A 22,279-nucleotide genomic window follows, 5' to 3' on the forward strand; every position below is an offset into this window, starting at 1 on the left:
TAGTTGTAAAACTGATGCTTATTTCAGCTGATTTTTCATCATGGCTCATTCTAGTATCTTTTTATTTAACAATTGTTGAGTTGTAGGCTTAGTTGTATTCGTTTTCACAAAGGGCCAAGTATTGGATTTTATGCTTTGTTACCTGGACTTTTTTAGAGCTTATGTTCAGGTTATGCTATTTCAAGGTGATATTCTGATGTGGCAATGCTTGCTTTTATAAAGTTTTATAATATTGGTATAAATACTTTTGAAGTTAAAACAACTGAGTAGTAGGTGTATTGTTCTTCTTGTGGATAGGAATTGACAGTTTCTTCATGAAAATAGCAGCTGTATCTTTGAAAGGTTTATCTGTAGCACTTAATTGAATCAGGGAGAAAAGAAAGATTTTCAGCTCTACTTCTCCTGTGTGCCTGTGGATTATATTCTTTGCATAGTGCTCTATCTTAACATATTCTAAATGTCTAGTTCTTAGCAGTACAGACATTCTTGGTTTTAGTTTAGGGATAGCTGCAGTTTTTCCTCAAATAATTTAATGCCCTGAATATTTAACAAATTATGAAAATTTACTTTAAAGCTTTTTTGGTCATAGTTTAAGACAACTTGAGATTATATGATTATGCTTAAAAGAAAGTTCTAAAGAGCTAAAAGGTACCCTAATCTTTGTAAAACTTTCTTCCTCAAATTCCCTCTGCTTCTACTGCCCATCTTTAGGAAAAAACAAACAAACTTAACAATTTATTTAAAAAGCCAAATTCAGATTAATTTTCCCCCTTTTTGAATTGCCACTAAAGTACTGTGTGCGCGCACAAACACACGCACGCACAGTGGTGCGTTGTGGCACTTTGCTTTTTCAGAACTCATTTAGTTTTAGAATGTGCTGATTGAATTACTGGTGAGAGTGCAATTCTGTTATGACATCCTTGTGTGGGTAAGGCTGGATGAATTCTAATCGGCTTACTATATTTGTTCTCCTTTAGTACACAGTATACATAGTACTCTTTAAAACTCAGAAATAAGTTTGGTACTGCTAAAAAATTCATATGGCTTAAAAGCGGTTATTCCAATTTTTTTCCCTTTTGAGAGCCAGCTCAATAAAGGATAACAATACTGTAATTTCTTCTTAGCTTTTCATGAAGGAACTCTTCTTACCTCTGCTTTATAATTGTGATTTAACAAGCAATCTGTTAACCACAGCCTTGGCATTATAATTGTAAAAACCAATTTTTAATCCATTGTTTTTGTAGATACTGGATTCCCTCTCATGGATAAATGCTCTAGGGTCTGTCACTGGCATATTTTTTCCTTAGCTGTAATACAGTGTTACATTTGAGGTTCTCCTTGTTTGTCATGCCCCTGGAGAACTGAAAGAAAGGAATAGTATGTTTAAGATTACTAGGACTGAAATGTGCTACAATGATTGCAAATCTTTAGAATGTTAGAGTAGTCTTAAGAGCTTTCTGCTTATTTTGTTCTAAGTATTCTTCCCATTACATTTCAGAGGAAACAGAATCCACAAATATTTTAACACAGAAAAGTTAAGGAATCTGGTTAATATGGTGCATCTGCTTTTTAAACCAGAAAAAAATTAACAAGAATTAAAGATAAGCCTGGTGGTGTAATCAGAATGACCCAGTTAAAACTTAGCTAGGTTGCTAAATGATAGGAGTGATTTTCATTTTCCATGAAAAGTTGATTGCTATCTGGTATATTTGCAGATACTGTACACAGTCACTTTCACTGAGTGACATTATTATGTGACATAGTAGTATTGTATGGTTTCCATATACAATTCACTTAGGTGCATGTGGAATTGTTATACTATTTGGAATGATGTGAAGAGCTCAGAGTTGGTCAGTGTTGTCATAACTTAACCTCTGCCACCCCCTCGCCCCGTGTGTGTGTATTAGCCACATCCAGATGTTATTTTTTATTTTAATTTTTAGATAGTAGGGTGTATCTTCATCTCCTCCTGCTGCCGATAGTAAACTCTATATTAACCTTGTAAAACTTTGAAATAATGAATAGTCGAGGAACAGTTCTCATTGGATTCACTTTCTTTTAGATTAATCATTAGCATTAAAATGGCAAAACCTTGTCAAAACTTTTAAAATAATAGTATTTACTAAGCTGCCTAGTTCAACAGAGTAAACAAAATGTTCATTGAATGTATCTTGAATATAACTTATGCAGTTATTCTGTATACTTTTAAGCTTCAAAGCCTTTTCAAAGTTGTTTTTTTTTTTTTATTGTGGTAGAAAACACAACATGATGTCTACCCTCTTAGGAACATTTTAAGTGTACAGTATTGTTAACTGTAAGCACAGTATCGTACCACAGATCTCTAGAATTTTTTCATCTTGCATGGCTGAAACTCTATACCCATTGAATAGTAACTTCTTACTTCAGTCTCCCTCCAGCCCCTGGCAACCACCATTTCTGTTTTTATGAGTTTGACTAGATATCTCATAAGTGGAATCATGCAGTTTTAAAGTCTTTCTGTGACTGGCTTATTTCATTTAGGGTAACATCCTGAAGGTTCATGTTGTAGCATATGATAGGATTTCCTTCTCTTTTATGGCTGAATAATATTCTGTTGTATGGATATGTAACATTTTCTTTATTCATCTGTTGATGGATGGTTAGGTTGTTTCTACCTCTTGGCTGTTGTGAAAAATACTGCATTGAACATGGGAGTGCAAATATTTTTTTGAGATCCTGCTCTTAATTCTTTTGAATAAATACCTGAAAGTGGGATTGCAGGATCATGTGGTAGTTCTACTTTTAATTCTTTGAGGAACCTTCATACTGTTTTCCATAATGGCTTCATTATTTAAATTCACACCAACACTGCATGAGGGTTCCAATTTCTCTGCGTCCTTGCCAACACTTGTTATTTTCTGTTCTTTTGCTAGTGGCCATCCTAATGGGTGCGAAGTGGTATTTCATTGTGATTTTGATTTGCATTTCTCTTATGATTAGTGATGTTGATCATCTTTTTGTATACCTATTGGCCATTTCTTCTTTGGGGAAATTTCTGTTCAAGTCCTTTGCCCGTTTTTTAGTCAGGGTTTTTTGTTGTTGTTTTGTTTTTTGTTTTGCTTGTTTTTGCTGTTGACTTGTAGGAGTTCCTTATATATTTTGGATAATAATCCCTTATCGGATATATGGTTTGCAAATATTTTCTTCCATTCCGTAGGTTGCATTTTTCACTCTTGATTGTTTTCTTTGCTCTGCAGAAGCTTTTTATGATGTAGTCCTACCTGTCTATGCTTGCTTTTGTTGCTTGTGCTTCTTGGCAAGAAGTCATTGCCAAGACCAGGGTTATGTATTTTTTTCTCCCATGTTTTCTTCTAGGAGTTTTTAGCTCAGGTCTTATGTTTAAGTCTTTAAGTCTTTAATACATTTTGAGTTGTTTTTTGTGTACGGTATAAGATAAGGGTCCAGTTTCATTCTTTTGCATGTGGATATCCAGTTTTCCAAGCACCATTTATTGAAGAGACTGTCTCCATTGGTGAAGATCATTTGACCATATATATGTGGATTTATTCCTAGGCGTTCTATTCTGTACTGTTGGTCTATATATTTGTCTTTATGTCAGTAGCCTACTCTTTTGATTACTGTAGCTTTGTAATGTTTTGAAATCAGCAAGTGTGGGGCCTTTGAGTTTTTTGTTCTTTCTCAAGATTGTTTTGGCTATTCAGGGTCCTTTGGCATTCCATATGAAGTTTAGGTTCATTCTGTCTATTTCTGTAAAAATTATTACTGGGATTTTGACAGGAACTGCATTGAATTTGCAGATCACTTTGGGTAGTATGACCATTTTAACAGTATCAAGTCATCTAATCCATGAACAAAGGATGTCTTTCCATTTCTTTGTGCCTTTATTTTCAACATTTTGTAGTTGTCAGTGTACAGATCTTTTGCGTCCTTGGTTAAGTTTATTCCTAAGTATTTTATTCTTTTTGATGTTACTGTGAATGGAATTTTCTTCATTTCCTCTTTTGATTGTTTTTTGTTGGTGTATAGAAATGCAAATGAGTTTTGTATCATACAGCTTTATTGAATACATTTATTCTCACAGGGTTTTTTTTTTGATGGACTCTTTATGGTTTTCTATATACAAGATTATATCTGTGAATAGAGAAAATTTTACTTCTTTCTTTCTGATTTGGATGCCTTTTATTTCTTTTTCTTGCCTAATTACTTTTGCTAGTATGTAGAATCAGTGAGCATTGGCATCCCTGCCTTGTTCCTGATCTTAGAGGAAAAGCTTTCAGTTTTTCACTGTTGAGTATGATGTTAGCAGCAGGCTTTTAAAATATGACCTCTATGTTGTGGTACTTTCCTTTTGTTCCTGTTGTTGAGTGATTTTTCATGAAAGAGAGTTGAATTTTGTTAAATACTTTTTCTGCACCAATTGAGATGATTATGTGATTTTTGTCCTTCATTCTGTTAAGGCAGTGTATCACATTGGTTGGTTTTCATATGTTGAACCATCCTTACATCCCAGGGATACATCCTACATGGTTATGGTGTATGATCCTTTTAATGTGCTATTGAATTTAGTTTTCTAGTGTTTTGTTGAGGATTTTTGCCTCTGTATTTATCAGGCATATCATTCAATTACTTTTGAGATGAATTAGAACAGTATATCCCAGTCTACTTTTTATAATAATAATATTTGTTAACAGAGTGTGTTCATGTCAGTTATCCCTTTTATTGCAGTCCCTCTGTTATGTGGGTAGACCATATACTCCAATTCTTTTTATGAAGATGCTGAACTCAGAATTGCACATCATCACATAACAATTATTATAACTTGAATTATCAGCAGTAAAACTTGTATAGCACATATTGTTTCAGGCACTCTAATATGTGTTTTACATATACTCATTTAATCCTCACAACAACCCTTTACAGTCGGTACTGTTATTAACCCCATTTTACAGATGAGAAAAATGTTTAGTAACAAGCAGTAGTAGAGCTTACTGTTTATCTGGATCATCTGGTTCCTGTGTCTCCTTTATAACTGTTAGGTATATATTGCCACTCACAATTAACTGGAAGGGGGTCTGTTTAATTTGTATATATTTTTTGGTATTAATCTTTTTAAAATTTTTATTGGAGTATAGTTGATTTACAGTGTTAGTTTCAGGTGTACAGCAAAGTGAATCAGTTATACATATACATATATCCACTCTTTTTTAGATTCTCTTCCCATATAGGCCATTACAGAGTATTGAGTAGAGTTCCCTGTGCTATCTAGTAGGTCCTTATTAGTTATCTGTTTTATATATAGTAGTGTGTATATGTCAATCCCAATCTCCAGGGTCTGTTTAATTTAGAACATTGACCTGACTGTGCTATTTTGTTACCTGTGGAACCAGATAACCTTTTTGTTATCCAAAAGATTGTTTGTTACCTGAAGTCAGTGCTTTTTAAAAATAAGTAAAGTGCTTAAGCCTTGAGGCACCTATTCCTTTCAAAAGTCTGTTATCTTCCTGAGCTTATGGCTGTGCTTTGGGGATTAGAGGTTGCTTAAATGAGGGATCTAACAGTTAGCAGGCATGTAGATTATATAGATAATGTTTGAGAGAAAAATAGTAAGGAATAGAGCTAGGTTTAAAAATTTATGTTCAGTCTGCTCTGTATGGTTGTGCCTTAGGGGGCCTGATCAAGTCATTGCATGAGTACATAAATTGCTTTAGATTACTAATGCGGCATTACTTTATGCTAACCTGATATATAAGAATAATACGTTCATATACACAATACAAATGAGACTTTCTGCTTTATGTAAGTTTCACAGTAGATTCCTTTTACTGTTAAGATTTTCTGACAAATTTAATACGTGAGTCAGTTTAAACTTTTTATCTTTTGAAAAACCAGTTCTTGTGGAGCTTACACTGTTGTCTTTGTCACAGCATGGTTATTTTGAAGATAATATTTGTATAAAAAGATAACTTTGTATGATGCTTAATTCCAATTATGTTACTTCACTGCAGCTAATAAGGGAAGATGGTTAATTTTTTAATGCAGATTTTTGGCCAGTCTTGAAGTATGTTTCTTTTGTACTCTTTATTTTTTTATGTAGTACTGAAAGTATGAAGATCATTAATTAATTACACTCTTAAAAACACAAAATTTCTAATGAGATTATTTATTTGAAGTTTAAAGGACATAATTTAACATCACTTTTGTAAAGGATGGAGAAAATATCAGTCTGTTTAATCAGTCCTCTTTTGAAAGTGAGGATTTGTTCCTTTTATACAGATTTAATCCTATGGATTTGATCATGCAGGCTCACAGTTATTTATCCTCAATTCTGAAATTCAAAGTGTTAAAACAAAGTTTTTTTTCATTAAGTTTATAGTATATTGATTTGGCAGCAAACTAATCTGAACTGGGGTGGGGCAATTTACATCTTTATCCCACCCGGTGTGAATTTTTATACATTTTGCATGTATTTTAGTATATAGTACTGCTTTAGATTCCAGTGTGTTATGTATTACGTGTTATACATACCATATTTACCTTTATAAAACCTGAAAACTTGAATAACGGCACTCATCTGGCCTCACCAGTTTCACTTAAATGAATAAGGACTTTATCCCTTGTCATAACCTGCCTGATTTTCATTGTTGGAAGAATGTGGGGCATGAATCAGCAGTATGAGGAATAAAGAACAGGTTGAATTTAACTATATTGATTAGTTAATATAATTATAAGTTAATATAAGCCTGGCAAGAGGTTTAATTTCTTTTCTTGGTTGGTAATAATCGTCCAGAACACTGATTGTCAATTTTGTGTCAGAATAGCACTGTGACTCCATGTCTGCCATCGGCATGGGAGCATGGTGGGAGTATAAGCCAGATATTGTCTATCCTACTCTGTCTAGGATATATGTTTATGTATTTAAATTACTCTTTATGATTTTTAGTTTTAGTTTTAAAATGAGGTAATTTTATAAGTATGCAAAGTAAGATGGAAACAGTTGATCTTTTCCTCATTTCTCTAGTCTCCTACAAAAGCTGTATATAATGCCAGGCATTGGAACCATCCAGATTCAGAAGAACTACCAGGGCCACCAGTAGTAAAACCTCAGAGTGTCACAGTAAGTGAACTGTACTTTTTTTTTTTTTTAACATCTTTATTGGAGTATAATTGCTTTACAATGGTGTGTTAGTTTCTGCTTTATAACAAAGTGCATCAGTTATACATATACATATATTCCCATATCTCTTCCCTCTTGCATCTCCCTCCCTCCCACCCTCCCTATCCCACCCCTCTAGGTGATCACAAAGCACCGAGCTGATCTCCCTGTGCTATGCGGCTGCTTCCCACTAGCTATTTTACGTTTGGTAGTGTATATATGTCCATGCCACTCTCTCACTTTGTCACAGCTTACCCTTGTACTTTTTAATTTCATGTTTGTGTAATGAATTTTAAATTAAGCAGTTGCTATCTTCATTCATAATTTGAAAGTCTCTGGCTTTTCTGTTTAACAGTTTATTTTCAACTTCCTTACTAAAATTTAGTGGCTTTAGTTTAATTCATTGGAAAAGTAAGGATTGTGGACAGGATAACAGAAATTCTGGTGTTGCTCGGTTATAAATGAAAGCCTTAAAAAATATTGGACTACTTTTTTCACTACTGACATTTTATGGAATTATAGTATTTAGTGTTTAAGGGCAAATTATTTGAAGTTTGTATTAACTGTTAAGAGCTATATTATAAATTACATATTTCAAGTTTGTATTAATGATTAAGAGCTATATTATGAATTATATCCTATATTGATCTTAAAGTGTCTTTGAGTGATTAATTTGTTTTTCAGAGCAGAACTTTTTCCTGCATTCCAGTAATACCATTCAATTCAAAACACATTTGAAAAAGATTCTTATCAAGTTATTTTTTTCAGAATAACTGGTAGGACCATGCATTAATACTTACAGATTAATGGTGACACCTCAGTCATCTGGAGCTATCAAGGAATGGGTTCTTTATAGACAACAACAAAAAATAGGGATAGAGATCATTCTAAAATGTAATGTACAGTTCCCTGTCTTCTTGATATATTAAACTTCTTTCACTAGTATTAAACCATTATTGTGTATATTAGTAATTAAATACCATGCTCTTAATTATGGCTTTTCCCCCCTACCCTAAACTATGGACTCCTGTACTTTAAAAATTCTTTTGTCTATCTGTTGTAGTTTTCCTGTCTATCCTGAGCTGCTTATCAATACTATTTATGTATGTAATGGTGGTTCTTTGTTCCTTGTAATGGTCCTGGAGATGGATAACAAATTGTATGAAATGTAAGGTTAAAAAGACCAGAGTAAGTTCCTGAGTGGTTCTTTTGTGAATAAAACACATATGAGTCTTACCTTGTAGTGCATGGAATTTTAAAGTATCCCTTGTGACCTTTCAGAGGCCTCCCCCTACCTTTGAGGGGGAGAATAGGGGTTTTATTACTCTTAAGCTAAATTTGCCAAGTAGATGAGATGTTACTATTTTTATATATTTATGTAGAACAACTAATTTAATACCTTTATTAATAGGTGAGGCTGTCTTCAAAGGAGCAAAGTCAAAAAGATGATGGAGTTTTTAAGGCTCCTGCACCACCACCCAAAGTGATAAAAACTGTGACAATACCTACTCAGCCCTACCAAGATATAGTTACTGCACTGAAATGCAGAAAAGAAGACAAAGAAGTAAGCAGCCATATACAGTTTTACTGCACATGGATAGAATTTCGTATGTAATTTAGCCTTTTAATGTCTTGAACACATATCAGTACACTGATACTCAGTTTTGAACCACAAACTTATCTTGTCCTACTACTACCCATGTTTTTAAAACATTTTTTTTGGTTGCCATCTAATAAACTATTTTATACACTTTTAAATAAAGCATAGCAAGTGCTTTAAATATTTAAATATGCTACTTCATAGTTACAAAAGAGGTGGACATATTTTTTTCTTGGCAGTTGTATACTGTTGTTCAGCACGTGAAGCACTTCAATGATGTGGTGGAATTTGGTGAAAATCAAGAGTTCACTGATGACATTGAGTACTTGTTAAGTGGCTTAAAGAGCACTCAGCCTCTAAACACACGTTGCCTTAGGTAAGATCTTATTTTTATATTTGAAAACTGTGTGTGTGCTTTCTCATTAAAATTTTCTAGCTCATTAGAGCCAAACATTTGTGATTTTTGTTATCGTAGGTGTAGGTTATAGCCAGTGATGTTAAAATGTGATTGATTTCTTTTAAGGGACTTGATTCTACATGCACAAAGGAAAGTTGGATGATACAGCATTTTAGCACAGCATAGGCTTCAGTTTCCAGATGCTTAAAAGAGTGTTATGCCAAAGAATATTTTAAGTACTTTTAGCCCCAGATTTTACATATGCAAGTGATAGATTTAATTTAAGCATGTTTTGATTTGGATCATCTTTTACATACTGTAATGGATTGAATATCTTGGTTTGACTGAGTTATCCAGTCATTTGGAATATGTCCAGTTAGATATTTATAATCTTTATGGATCAGAAGCATTATGAAAGGTAGCTGAGGTTTTTTGCTTTTCATTTAATGGTAGTAGTAATGTAAGGAAAACACTGAAGATGATCATGGGTTATTCATATTTCTTATATAGCATACCTAATCACATCAGTAAGTTTTTAATAACTTGTTTTGCCCGTGTTTTTAATATTGTGATCTGCATGGGCAATGCTTTGACACACATACACCCCCACCCCTGAGCGCCCTTTTGCTTATTTTGGTATTATGCAAATAAAAAAACTTCAGCCCCCTTAACCTAGTCTATTTTCTTCTAGTGTTATTAGCTTGGCTACTAAATGTGCCATGCCCAGTTTTCGAATGCACCTGAGAGCACATGGAATGGTAGCAATGGTCTTTAAAACCTTGGATGATTCCCAGCATCATCAGGTATTTAAGTTTCTGGGATTGAGAAGCATTATTTTAGAATTCTAGTTTATTTGGCTACTGAGAAATACCTTTGGGAATTCCCTGGTGGTCCAGTGGTTAGGATGCTGAGCTTCCAAAGCCAGGGGCCTGGGTTCGATCCCTGGTCAGGGAACAGAGATCCTACAAGCTGCGTGGCATGACCAAAATAGGAAAAAAAAAAAAAACCTTCATTGGATATTCATCTGTAAATATTTCTCATTATGGGTTGAGTTAGTTTTATGTGCTAAATATTTAGAGCTTAATGCCAGAATTTTTGCTTAATAAATCATTTAAGATTATCTTCTCATGACATTTTTCCTCCTTAACTTGTCAGTATATCCTATTAACCGTTGTATAACATAACATACCATACCATACTGGATACTGTAGCTAACATACCATACCATACTGGATATTTAATTCTGTAAGTACTGATTTCCTCGAATCAGAAAGTACTGGAAAAAAAAATCTTTTACTAGTTTTTGATATTAATAGCATGAAAAAAAGTTTTGATATTAATTTTTTTTAGCAATTTGGATGTTGAATCCCACTGTGAAAAGGAATCATATCCTCATTTTCATTATGACTTTGACACTTAAAAATAAAGCATATTTACATATAAAAGTCAGGTTTAACATTTTCAAAGTTAGAAAAAAATCATTATTAATCATCAATAGTGATATTTTGAGATGGCTTTATTATATTTTTGTTCAGGGAAATTGTGTTCCAAGTGCAGATTAGGTGACATAATCTAATATTGAGTCTTCTGAAACTGAAAGCAGTATACTTAACCCCGAGTGAGGAGAACTCCATTACCAAGTTGTAGCAGGTATAAAACAATGAGGGAGAAGAGAACAAGAATTAATTTGCTTTCTTATGCAGTTACGAGAGGACCAAGGCATTAATGTGTGTTCTTAGGGGCGGTGGATCTCCTAAGGCCTGTACTGTGACATCCCTATTTCCAAAAATATTTGCTCTGTAAGCATTTAATTAGTCACCTAGTCTGAATTTTGGGGATTCAAAGTTTAAACCTTTAGATAGTTAATTGTGTTTCTGTGCATTGAAATAAGTGTAAGATCAACTATACTTCAATAAAAATAAATACATATGTAGGGGGGAGAAAAGTAATATCCCAAGTGTTGGAATATTCGAACATAGACCTCTTTGTTATATTAATGTTTACCTATATCACCTTCAGTACTTGTAGATTTTATTATAAGCAGAGTGTGCTAACTACCAGATCTGAATGATTTTGAGAGCACATTATATTAATGGTTTTTTAAAAATTACTTGGTTCGACCAGACCTGATAGGTTTATTTTAAAGAAATGAGTCTAAATATGTTTATTTGAGCATCATAGTTTTATGTATTGACACAAACCCAGCTGTGTTTATTTTTACAGGAAAAAAATAGCTAAGTTTCTGATACAGATTTTAAAACACATTTACATTATTGATTTTATTTATTTTTATTTTTTGGCTGCGTTGGGTCGTCGTTGCTGCGCTTGGGCTTTCTCTAGTTGAGGCGAGCGGGGGCTACTCTTCCTTGCGGTGCGCGGGCTTCTCATTTGTGGTGGCTTCTCTTGTTGTGGAGCATGGGCTCTAGGCGCGTGGGCTTCAGTAGTTATGCACAGACTCAGTAGTTGTGGCACATGGGCTTAGTTGCTCCACGGCATGTGGGATCTTCCCAGACCAGGGCTCGAACCCGCGTGCCCTACACTGGCAGGCAGATTCTTAACCACCGCTCCACTAGTGAAGTCCCTACATTATTGATTTTAAACGGAAATTTGACTTTACTATATCATAAAGGACAAAGAGTGAAGTGTATTGTAAAATAGGATTATATAGCTGAAAAAATGTTTTGTGAACTCTTCATTTAGCATAGAATGGCTAAAAACATATGTAATTCCACTTAAACGCTTCTAGCTCTGGGGCGTTCATATAGGGAAGGTCTGTAGAAAGGAAAATCTTAAGCAGTGGTGCTTTATTTATGTATTTATTTAATTCACATTTCCCTAGAATATTTTGAGGAAGGTTTTCACTGAATAAAACATATTCAAGGTTTCCAACATGTGAACAAATGTCAAAATAGTCTTGTTTCCTGAAATTGTCACTAATTGCTTACATTAACTTTTTTTTTTTTTTTTGGGGGGGGTCCGTTGAAGAATCTGTCCCTTTGTACAGCTGCCCTCATGTACATACTGAGTAGAGATCGTTTGAACATGGATCTTGATAGAGCTAGCCTAGATCTAATGATTCGACTTCTAGAACTGGAACAAGATGCTTCTTCAGCTAAGCTGCTGAATGAAAAAGACATGAACAAAATAAAAGAAAAAATTCGAAGGCTCTGTGAAACTGTACACAACAAGCACCTTGATCTAGAAAATATAACGGTGGGTTCCTTCCTTCTATTGTAAAATGAAAATTACTTTCAGAAAGTTTTTAATTTGTCACAGCAGCTGTGTGACTTTGGACAAATCATTTAACCTCTTGGTTTACAATTTGGCAAATTCTTCGAAGGTTTAGCTCTGAGCATAATTCTGTTCCCTGCCTGAAATTTCTAAACTTGGCCCATTGGTATTTAGATTTTTTTTCCCAATAAATTTTTTATTGTGTTTTGCCTAATCCTTTCCTTTTGCAAAAAAATTTTTTTCAGTGTAGAGACTACATTTAGGCTATTAGGAACTTGAATTTTTAACCCTCTGTGGGTTTCAGGAATAAAGATTTAAAGGATCTTCAGAAAGAGCCAGTTTCAATGAGCATTCATTTATTCCATAGTATCTCACGATGTCTGATTAACTGCTGCAAGGGACCAAGACTCGGAAGATTCCTAGGCACCTGCCCTTCCGTCGAGCAATGTCCCTAATACTCAGGGTCATGGCCATGGCTACCCTTATGCTCAATACAACTCCCTAAGTTTAAGATGACTATGTTGCCTTCGGTTGATTTTAGTTCTACTTTCCTCTGGCTTTCTTTAACTTGTAGAATCCCCAAAGACTAGTAGGCCAGTAGAAGATGAATTGGCCTTGTCATTTTGAAAAAATAAGATTATTTATATATACCTGACTTTCAGATATTTCCAACATCTGAACTATATAAACATTGATTTTTCTGCTGCCCACTAAACTGACAACTGAAGACATTTGCCTCAGAAAATTACAGAACGCTTTGTGCTACCCACATATGAACTTAGGGTTATTGCTCTGTTTAGTTAAGGTAGAGTAGGGAATAGATTCAGGTAGAGTGGAGGGTTGAGGGGTAAAGCAAGTTAACATTAAAAGGCAGGATACAAAATTGACACGTGTTCAGTACTTTCACTTATTAAAATTAGAAAATAGCTGTTATGCTCAAAGTGTGGCTAAACAATCCTTCTACCTCACCAAACTATTTGTATACTGCTTTTAAAATATATTCATAATTTTTATTTACTTTTAACAATTTTACAACATATACTAATTTTTAATGCTATAAAAGAATAAATTTGAGCCTATAATTTTATTTGCTGCATAATGGAATAAATACAGCTCTTTAAAGTTATTATTATTATTTCATCTCCCGTACTGTTGAACACTTAAATTCTTTACAGGCATTCGCTCTTAAATAACATGATGGGAAACTTGTTCATTGAATTTTCTCCATTGTTTGTGGAATTTATTAGGATGGTAAATACCAGCTAATAACTTTGTTATATTGTGTTAAGTAGTTAACTCACATGATTAAAACCAGAACACACAGTTGCTAATACTAGGATGCCTGCCTCCCCCCACCCCAACTTCAGCTATTCTTGGATATTGTGTTTGTTTTAAATTTTAACAATAGCCATTGTTTCGTACAGTGATTATCTCCTACACATTAATTTTGTTTTATTAATTGCTCAACCTCTTCCTTGAAATACATTGCTTCTCCTGATGTGCCATGGAAAGATACTTTAAAACATTAACACTATAATATTAAAATATAATTCAGATAACTGAGAGCTTGCAATTGCTGAATAGCATTCTGATTAGTGATTTGGTTGTGATTTAACTCTTTAAGGACTATTCCAGTTTCAAATAAAATGTTTGAATTGTAGGCTGTTTTAATATACTAGCTTATTATATACTGAGTATAGCCTAAAATATCCAAACAGTCCTTTTTATGCCTATAGAAACAAACAGTCAAGTCCCTTTTTTGCATAAAATCTTACGAGTCTTTGCTATATTAACATCAAATCTTCCTAAGCAAAGAAAGCCTCATTAGTCTTTAGTTTCACTTCTGTGACTCAGGTGCTAACCTACCTGTACCGATCTCATTACATTACTCTTTCAGGAACTTAGAATGAGAATTGAGCAAAATTTAATCTGTTTTTGTAGTGTTGAATTCTAGTTATATATTTGTCACCTTGGATATCAACCTTGTTCTTTTTAAAGTATAGAGTAAAATCTATAAGGTACAGAATAAAATCTCTTCTAAATCAGTAATAGGAAGATTTTCGCTGATAAGGTCTGTTTTTTGCATTTCTGAATATCTAATTTATATTCAGTTCCAAATAGGCCAGGAAGACTTAATGTAAACTTGCATCTTTCAAAGGAAAAAGCTTTGGGAAGATACCCAGGTCTTTTCAGCCTTGTTAATTAAAGCATTTCTTTTTTACACTAAAGTTCCTTTATTGCAACAGGAACCAAGTTGCCCATTGTTGGGGGGTGGTTTTATGTTTTTTAAAAGAAATACACTAAAAAGTAAGATTAATAATTAAAGGCAAATAAAGAGAAGGAAAAACCTAAACTGGTTTATAAATATGGCTCTGACTGTCCTATGCTTCCTCTAGTGGTGGTCCTGAATCATTATTTATATATAATTTTGTCATGGTGGCCACATTATGTATATCTAAGCTGCTAACCCTTAGTATAAAGTTTAGAACTGGTGAATCTGAAACCCTAAAAGTAACAAAGGATTTTTGTTCAGAATAGATAAGAAAATGTATAGAACAACAGGAAAAAGACAAGCAACTTTGCAAGAAAATAAGGAAAGAATATTTGACAGGGGACTTACAGTAGAAGAAATACAGTTAACTGATAAATATGTGAAAACAAGCTCATTTGCTATAATTAGAAAAATACAAAGCAAAGCAATAAGATTTCAGTTTTTACCAACAGACAAAAATTCAGACACACCCACACCTTGTTCCTAGAGTATTACTTTTTACAGCCTTTGTGGTAAATTAATCCAATATATTGATCTGCAGTTAAAATACATGTACCCTTCGATTTGCCCTTGAGTCTTTATATGATGATACCAGTATATATTTTATTGAACTGGCAAGTGATAGACTACTTTAAATAATGGATTTTCTCTGAAAACAACCCAATGGTTAAAAACATTTCTTCAGCTTAAGAATTTAAATTAGTTTAATTTTACTTAAAAAAGCATTTACTGTATTACTGTGGGCTGGTAGCATGCAATATGCTTTAAAAAAAAGCAGTCTCTAGAAGTGTTGCCTCAGAGTTATTGCTAAGAGTCAGTATTCATTAATGGTGCTTTTGATTTTCAGACTGGGCATTTAGCTATGGAGACATTACTGTCCCTTACTTCTAAACGAGCCGGAGACTGGTTTAAAGAAGAACTACGGCTTTTGGGTGGTCTGGATCATATTGTAGATAAAGGTATGATATACACACGTATAACATTTTTATATATTATTTAAAGCCTGCGGAAAATATTCTATTTACATACTTCAAAGAATAATTGCATCAGTTTGAAAAGATCTGTTCCTTTTAGTAGCATCTTGAAAATCTCTTAACTTTTAAAGGAAAAGCCATTAACAGTTTGATATTGGGGAATTATGGAAATAAAATAATTATAATAAATTAGATTCTCATAAATTTCAGCATCTTACAGTATAAAACTTAGAATAAACAGTGTTCGGAGAGGTTCCAGCATATTCATAGCACGTGTACAGATGGCTTTTAATATTAGTAAAGGGGGTAAGTATTGAAGTGGTGAGACATGCTAATTTATGTCCATTTCTTTTCTCCTAGTGAAAGAATGTGTGGATCATTTAAGTAAAGATGAGGATGAAGAGAAACTAGTAGCCTCATTATGGGGAGCAGAGAGATGTTTACGAGTCTTAGAAAGCGTAAGTATGGACAATTATTTGGAGAAAATTAATCTTAAAAGTGACTCTGTATGTGAGACTGTCATAGTTTATATTACATATCCCTAGAGTTTCACTTTTGTTAATCCAAATTGAAATTGTAACTGTAATGCAGTCTATTTGTTCTTTGACTTTTATGAATGACTTAACCTAGTTCAGTGCAGATTAGAATTTATTCTGCCAGTGAATTTCAGGATGCATAGACTGTGTGTTGACCACACTGGATTAGCTAGGTACTTTATGAAACATCTATGGGAAAATAATCTAGTGTGAATGAAAAGTTCCTGGCACAGATGAAATTGAAATTGTTCCTTTTCTAGAGTGTGAGGTACATTTGATAAACAGATCTAATTTTTTAAAATTCTAAATCTACTTAAGTAGTTTAAAATATTAGTTTGTTTATTAAGTTAGTGATTGCTCTTTTCTGACATTTAAAGTGCTTGGTAGTTCATTACAGTGAATGTATAGTACAGAATATATTAATTATGAGCAAGCAGTTATAACAGTGGTGTTTAGATTTTGTAATAAAGCTATAGCTCTATTTTAAATTTAGAACATGTGGGTTGTTATTCCCTTAGATGACAAGGGCTAATTATGCCTCATCTTTATGTCTTTTAGAGCACTGTGTGTTGTGTGTGAATGAATGAATGTTATGGATTGCCACAAAACTTCAAAATTTTCCCTTTTAGGTAACGGTGCATAATCCAGAGAATCAAAGCTACTTGATAGCATATAAAGATTCACAACTCATTGTTTCATCAGCTAAGTAAGTTTTTCTGAAATGTCATGCTATTTATTTAAAGCATTTGGATTGACCATTAAGGAAGTGCCATTGTATCACCTTCCTCCATAAAGTACTTTCTGTCAAGTTCTGTGAACCAGAAGCAGTGCAGTATAGTACAAAAGTTAGAGGAGTACAGATTCTGAAGCCAGAATAACTTGAGTTTGGATCCCAGCTTCATAACTTCAGCCCTATAACCTTGGGCAAGAATACTTACAGGTTCCTCAGAAGGGGGGTAATAATTGTATCTACCTACCCAAGATTGTTGTTACAATAAAAAGTATTAGTATATGTTAATGTATCTTAAATTATATATGATGTATATTTTAAATGTGTATTTTAAATAATATTTTAATTCTAAAAAAGATTTTAAAATATCTTTTGTATATTGTATATAATATATATTATATACAATATATATTAAGGAGTTTTTATATATATACATAAAGTCTAGAACAATGCTTGGCATATAGTAAACACTAAGCATTAGTCCTTATTTTTATTGTAAATGAAGTTTACTAGCTGCCTTCTACTGTTTATTTATACCTGTTTTCCCAGATCTATATGTAGCTCCCTCCGTTTCACACTCTCCACCCAACTTTCTTGACATTAGGCTAATGCTGTCACTCAGTGTGTGTAAAATTTCCAAGTATGTCTCCAGTCCTGGTTCTAGCTTATTACAGTAGCTTCTTCCTAATATGTCTATTTTAGTTTTTGATACCTCTGCCCTGGTACTCTGGCCTCTAGCTTCTCCAACATAATACCACAGGGGGTTAACCTTCCCCAGATTTCTGTTTTGTAAAAATAATCCCAAACTCCTAATCTCTGTGATCCCTTGTCTTTGGATATATGTCCAAAGTCCTTAGTATAGTATCAAAGGTCCACTACAGCCTGACTCAAGTTTATCTGTTTTTTAACTTCTTATTTTGGAGAATTTCAAACAGAGACAAAAGTAGACAATAGTTTGATAAACCCCAATGTACACTTCATGCAGCTTGAATAATCATCAAACATTGGCCAGTCTTGTTTCCATGTATAACCCTATCCATTCCCCCCCTCTACATTATTTTGGAGCAAATTACAGATTTCATATAATTTCATCCATAAATACTTGAGTATATAATCTCTAAAAGAGGACTCTAAAAAATATAACCACAATACCATTTTCATCTCTTAAAAATTATTAATTGCTTAATATTATCATAAATCCAGTCAGTATTCAAATTTGCCATAGTCTCAAATTTCTAATAGTCTCTAGTTCCCAATAGACTTGTTTTTAATCTGTAGGTTTCCCCTCCGTCTCTTTAAATTTTGTATCACAGTTAGTATCCTTAAGGCATGTGTTCTGGTTGTTTTGTTACCATGTTTTACCCTCCCTCACCAAAGAGTATTCTTGCAAGTTAAATCTATTTCTTATTTTTAAAACGTCTCCTGTATACTTCATGACCCCTGACAAATGGACTTCTAAAAGGAGGTTAGGAACCTTTGCGATTAGGAACTTGTGTCAGATGTCTTAAAAGTGGCAGTAGACGTCAGAATTGGATGTTTGTGAAAGACTTCTTGAAACTTTCAGTAGAACCCTGATAAATGCAGGGATAGCATATTGAACGATTAAATGGTACACCCTTACTGTTCTCCCCTCACCTCCCAACAGATTTAGCTCAGTGCTACTTAAGGCAGTTAACAGTAACAGCATGGTAATTCTGGCGAACATCCCCAAACATCTAAACGAATTATTTTAGGTTAGACACGAACACCTTCCTAACTAGAGGATGTGTTTTAAGGAGCAGCTAGAGGGGGATTAAATATAGTACAGTTTTCTTTAAGGGTCTTGTGTGGTATATAATACATGAAGAATCAACTGACAGAGTCAGCTTACCTCATTCTCTCATAGACTTTTTTAAGTTAATGGAGTTAGTGATTTAAAGAGAGTCTTCAGAAATACTAGACCCACTTAAAGATTACATTTCCTTGTTATTTTGGGTAGCATCTTGAGAGTCCTTGGATGTATCTGGTACCCTTGTATGTCTGCCAGGAGACATGTCAGTTAAGTGACCTCATGTTAAAAAAAATGATTTGCTCTGATGTTTATGAAGTATTTAACATCCATTTATACAAGGTTATTATGCAATGTTAATATAAATAATATTCTTTACTTGCTAAGAGCTTACATTCTAAAGGAAAAACATCTAAATGAAATTCAGAAGTGTCCAGTGTTAGCTTTTAAAGGTTTTACCTTGTTTGGGGTGGGGTAGTGGTAGGTCTGTTATGTTGGAGAGATTGGTAAAATGGGGAACAGCTGTAGGTAGTATAGTTATAAACTTCCGCATTGACTTTATAATTTTAACTTTGCTTAGAAAAATTTATATTATCAGGTTTTCCCAAAATAAAATTGAGCACCTGGTGTGATATCAGACATGTTTGGTACATGACTGAATAGTTGATATAACTTTTGGGGTAGAAAAAATTAATTTGGCAGCATTTATGACAGATTTTTTTTTTCTTTGTGTGTTTTTAAAAATATTTATTTATTGGCTGTGTCGGGTCATAGTAATGGCACACAGGATCTTTAGTTGCGGCATGAATGCGGGATCTAGTTCCCTGACCAGGGATTGAACCTGGGCCCCCTGCATTGGGAGCGTGGAGTCTTACCCACTGGACCACCAGGGTAGTCCCTATGACAGATTTAAAACATTAAGGTCGAAGTAAGTAGTGTAACTATTTTAGTTTAGCATAATAGTCTGTATTTTGTCTTCTCTTTAAGAGCATTACAACATTGTGAAGAATTGATTAAGCAGTATAACCGTGCTGAGAACAGTATATGCTTACCTGACAGTAAGCCTCTGCCTCACCAGAATGTAACTAATCATGTGGGCAAAGCAGTGGAAGACTGCATGAGGGCCATCATTGGGGTGTTGCTCAATTTAACTAATGATAATGGTAAGTCATATTTTCTACATATATTCTCAATGATAGATTGTATTACATGTTAAAAAAAGTTAATCCCCCATTTTTTTTGACTCTTGTTTATTTATTTTGGCTGTGTTGTGTCTTCGTTGTTGTGCATGGGCTCTCTCTAGTTGCGGTGAGCGTGGGCTACTCTTGGTTGCAGTGTGTGGGCTTCTCATTGTGGTGGCCTCTCTTGTTGCAGAGCACAGGCTCCAGGCGCGCGGGCCTCAGTAGCTGTGACATGTGGGCTCAGCAGTTGTGGCTCGCGGGCTCTAGAGCGCAGGCTCAGCAGTTGTGGCACACGGGCTTAGTCGCTCTGTGGCATGTAGGATCTTCCTGGACCAGGGCTCGAACCCATGTCCTCTGCATTGGCAGGCGGATTCCCAACCACTGCGCCACCAGGGAAGCCCCTCCCTTGTTTCTTGTCTTGATGTAGTGATTTTTAAATCGCCATCATGTAATTCACTTATTCATGTATAGATTTAACTGCTTTTAGGAGTTGATATTTTTAGAACCAGCTTGGTAGCTTGGCTCAGAAATATTATAGTCAACAATGTATTTTAATAAAGGAATAGCTATACTTTTTTTTCAAGATACATGTTTTTAACTTTTAATATTCATGTTAATAAGTATTGGTTGTCATAAAGAATCAGTAACAATTTTCATACTCTTCCCATTCTCCATTTTAGAATGGGGCAGCACCAAAACAGGAGAACAGGATGGCTTGATTGGCACAGCGATGAACTGTGTGCTTCAGGTTCCAAAGTACCTACCTCAGGAGCAGAGATTTGATATTCGAGTGCTGGTGAGTTGAAGTGTAACTATTTCAGAAATGAGTACTTGATCTATTAAGATGATAAAAACTTCATCTTAGTTTTGGATTTAAGAACCAGTTGTTTAATATGTTGTGGGTTTCAATTGATTCCTTATGAATATACCTCTTATTGTACAAAAGAGAGCTATGAAGGGCCCTGTGTAAAAATAAAAAGTATAAGAACTAAAAGTGGTAACTTTTAAAAGTGGTGAAATCTTTGTTTGGGAAGATCATATACTGGTTTTTAACCACTTTGTAGATGGTAGAGCACTGATTAGTTTTCTGGCTGCAAGTAAGAGTTATGTATATTGTGTTCATTTGCTTTTAATTCTCCTCTGTGGTAACATGCATGTTTTAATTTTTATAGGGTTTAGGTCTACTGATAAATCTAGTGGAGTATAGTGCTCGGAATCGGCACTGTCTTGTCAACATGGAAACATCGTGTTCTTTTGATTCTTCCTTCTGTAGTGGAGAAGGAGATGATAGTTTAAGGATAGCTGGACAAGTTCACGCAGTTCAGGCGTTAGTGCAGGTAAGCAATAATTTAAAACCTAACACTTTAGTTTGTTGCATCTGTCCAATTTCTTGATCAGTTGCATCTTCTCTCTCCCCCCTACCTCCCCTCCCCCTTTCTCTCTCTCTCACCAGTTCTGTGAGAGGTACACTGGGTTAGAATGTATACCATTACTTCTCTGCTGACTGTTTTCAACTACTATAATCACTCATTAGACATTGTTAGCAAAAAGCAGAAACAAGGCATATTTGTTTATGAATCAAAGGTAGATTATTAACAACAAATTAGGAATTAAGTTCTAGCCCTATCCTGGTTCATGTCCTCCAGCATTTACTTACTGGTCTGATCTGTGCCCAGGACTGTATGCAACTAAATATTGGGACATACTTTTCAGAGTATAATTTCCTGGCTTAGGAATTGTGTCAGAATATGTGTTTTAAAATTGATGTCTCCAACTCGCTCCACCCCAAAAACCAAACACTCCCTCTCACCTCGATTTATACTTCCCCCGAAACTGTATGTGAGTTTTTGTTTTTTGACAGTGCTGGGCATTACAGTTTTTACTTTTTGCCAGTTCCTAGCTACCTTTGTAATTTTCTTAAATGACAGTTTGCACATGTTCACAAGTGATAGTGAACCATTCTTTTCATTTTTTCTGAAGCCTTTGCTAACCTTTAATCCTTTTGGCCTTTTTGAAACTAGAAGTGCTTGAACTGTATCTTCAGGAAGTAATCTTCAACAACTTGGATCTTTTCCTGAGTCATAACTAGAAGCCCATCATTCTCTTTTCAAACATTTTGATCTCAGGACTTCTCTATACTCTTAACAATTATTGGGAACTCCAAAGAACTTTTGTTTATGTGTGCTTTATCTATTGATATTTACTAAATTAGAAATCAAAACAGAGAAAAGTGTAAAATACAGGCACTCATTCTGTTAACCATTGTAGCAATAACATAATCACATAGCATGTAGATTCTGGAACACTCCACCATACAGTCATGAGAGAATGAAAGAAGTCAGTTGACCTTTTAATATTCTTATGAATGCAGTTTTGACCTCACCGACTCCCTGAAAGGATCTTGCGTTCCCCTAGGGATCCTTGAACCCAATTTTAA

At 34.3% G+C, this 22,279-nt stretch overlaps 1 protein-coding gene across 4 annotated transcripts in view; it reads left to right on the forward strand.

Moving 5' to 3' along the window:
• WAPL (WAPL cohesin release factor) overlaps nucleotides 1–22,279 on the forward strand; it is a 77,086-nt gene that overhangs the window by 45,417 nt on the left and 9,390 nt on the right. For 3 of the 4 annotated variants that reach the window (XM_082424178.1, XM_082424177.1, XM_082424176.1), the window contains exons 5-15: nucleotides 7,019–7,114; nucleotides 8,565–8,717; nucleotides 8,993–9,129; nucleotides 9,842–9,953; nucleotides 12,136–12,363; nucleotides 15,501–15,612; nucleotides 15,988–16,085; nucleotides 16,793–16,869; nucleotides 19,649–19,824; nucleotides 20,523–20,638; nucleotides 21,015–21,179. In XM_082424178.1, the coding sequence (XP_082280304.1) occupies nucleotides 7,019–7,114; nucleotides 8,565–8,717; nucleotides 8,993–9,129; nucleotides 9,842–9,953; nucleotides 12,136–12,363; nucleotides 15,501–15,612; nucleotides 15,988–16,085; nucleotides 16,793–16,869; nucleotides 19,649–19,824; nucleotides 20,523–20,638; nucleotides 21,015–21,179 (1,470 nt within the window). The remainder of the gene's footprint in view (nucleotides 1–7,018; nucleotides 7,115–8,564; nucleotides 8,718–8,992; nucleotides 9,130–9,841; nucleotides 9,954–12,135; nucleotides 12,364–15,500; nucleotides 15,613–15,987; nucleotides 16,086–16,792; nucleotides 16,870–19,648; nucleotides 19,825–20,522; nucleotides 20,639–21,014; nucleotides 21,180–22,279) is intronic. The other variant, XM_082424179.1, reaches the window with a different exon arrangement.

The sequence above is a fragment of the Balaenoptera physalus genome (assembly GCF_965194825.1).
Source record: "Balaenoptera physalus genome assembly, chromosome: 14".
In the NCBI taxonomy this organism is placed as follows: Eukaryota; Metazoa; Chordata; class Mammalia; order Artiodactyla; family Balaenopteridae; genus Balaenoptera; species Balaenoptera physalus.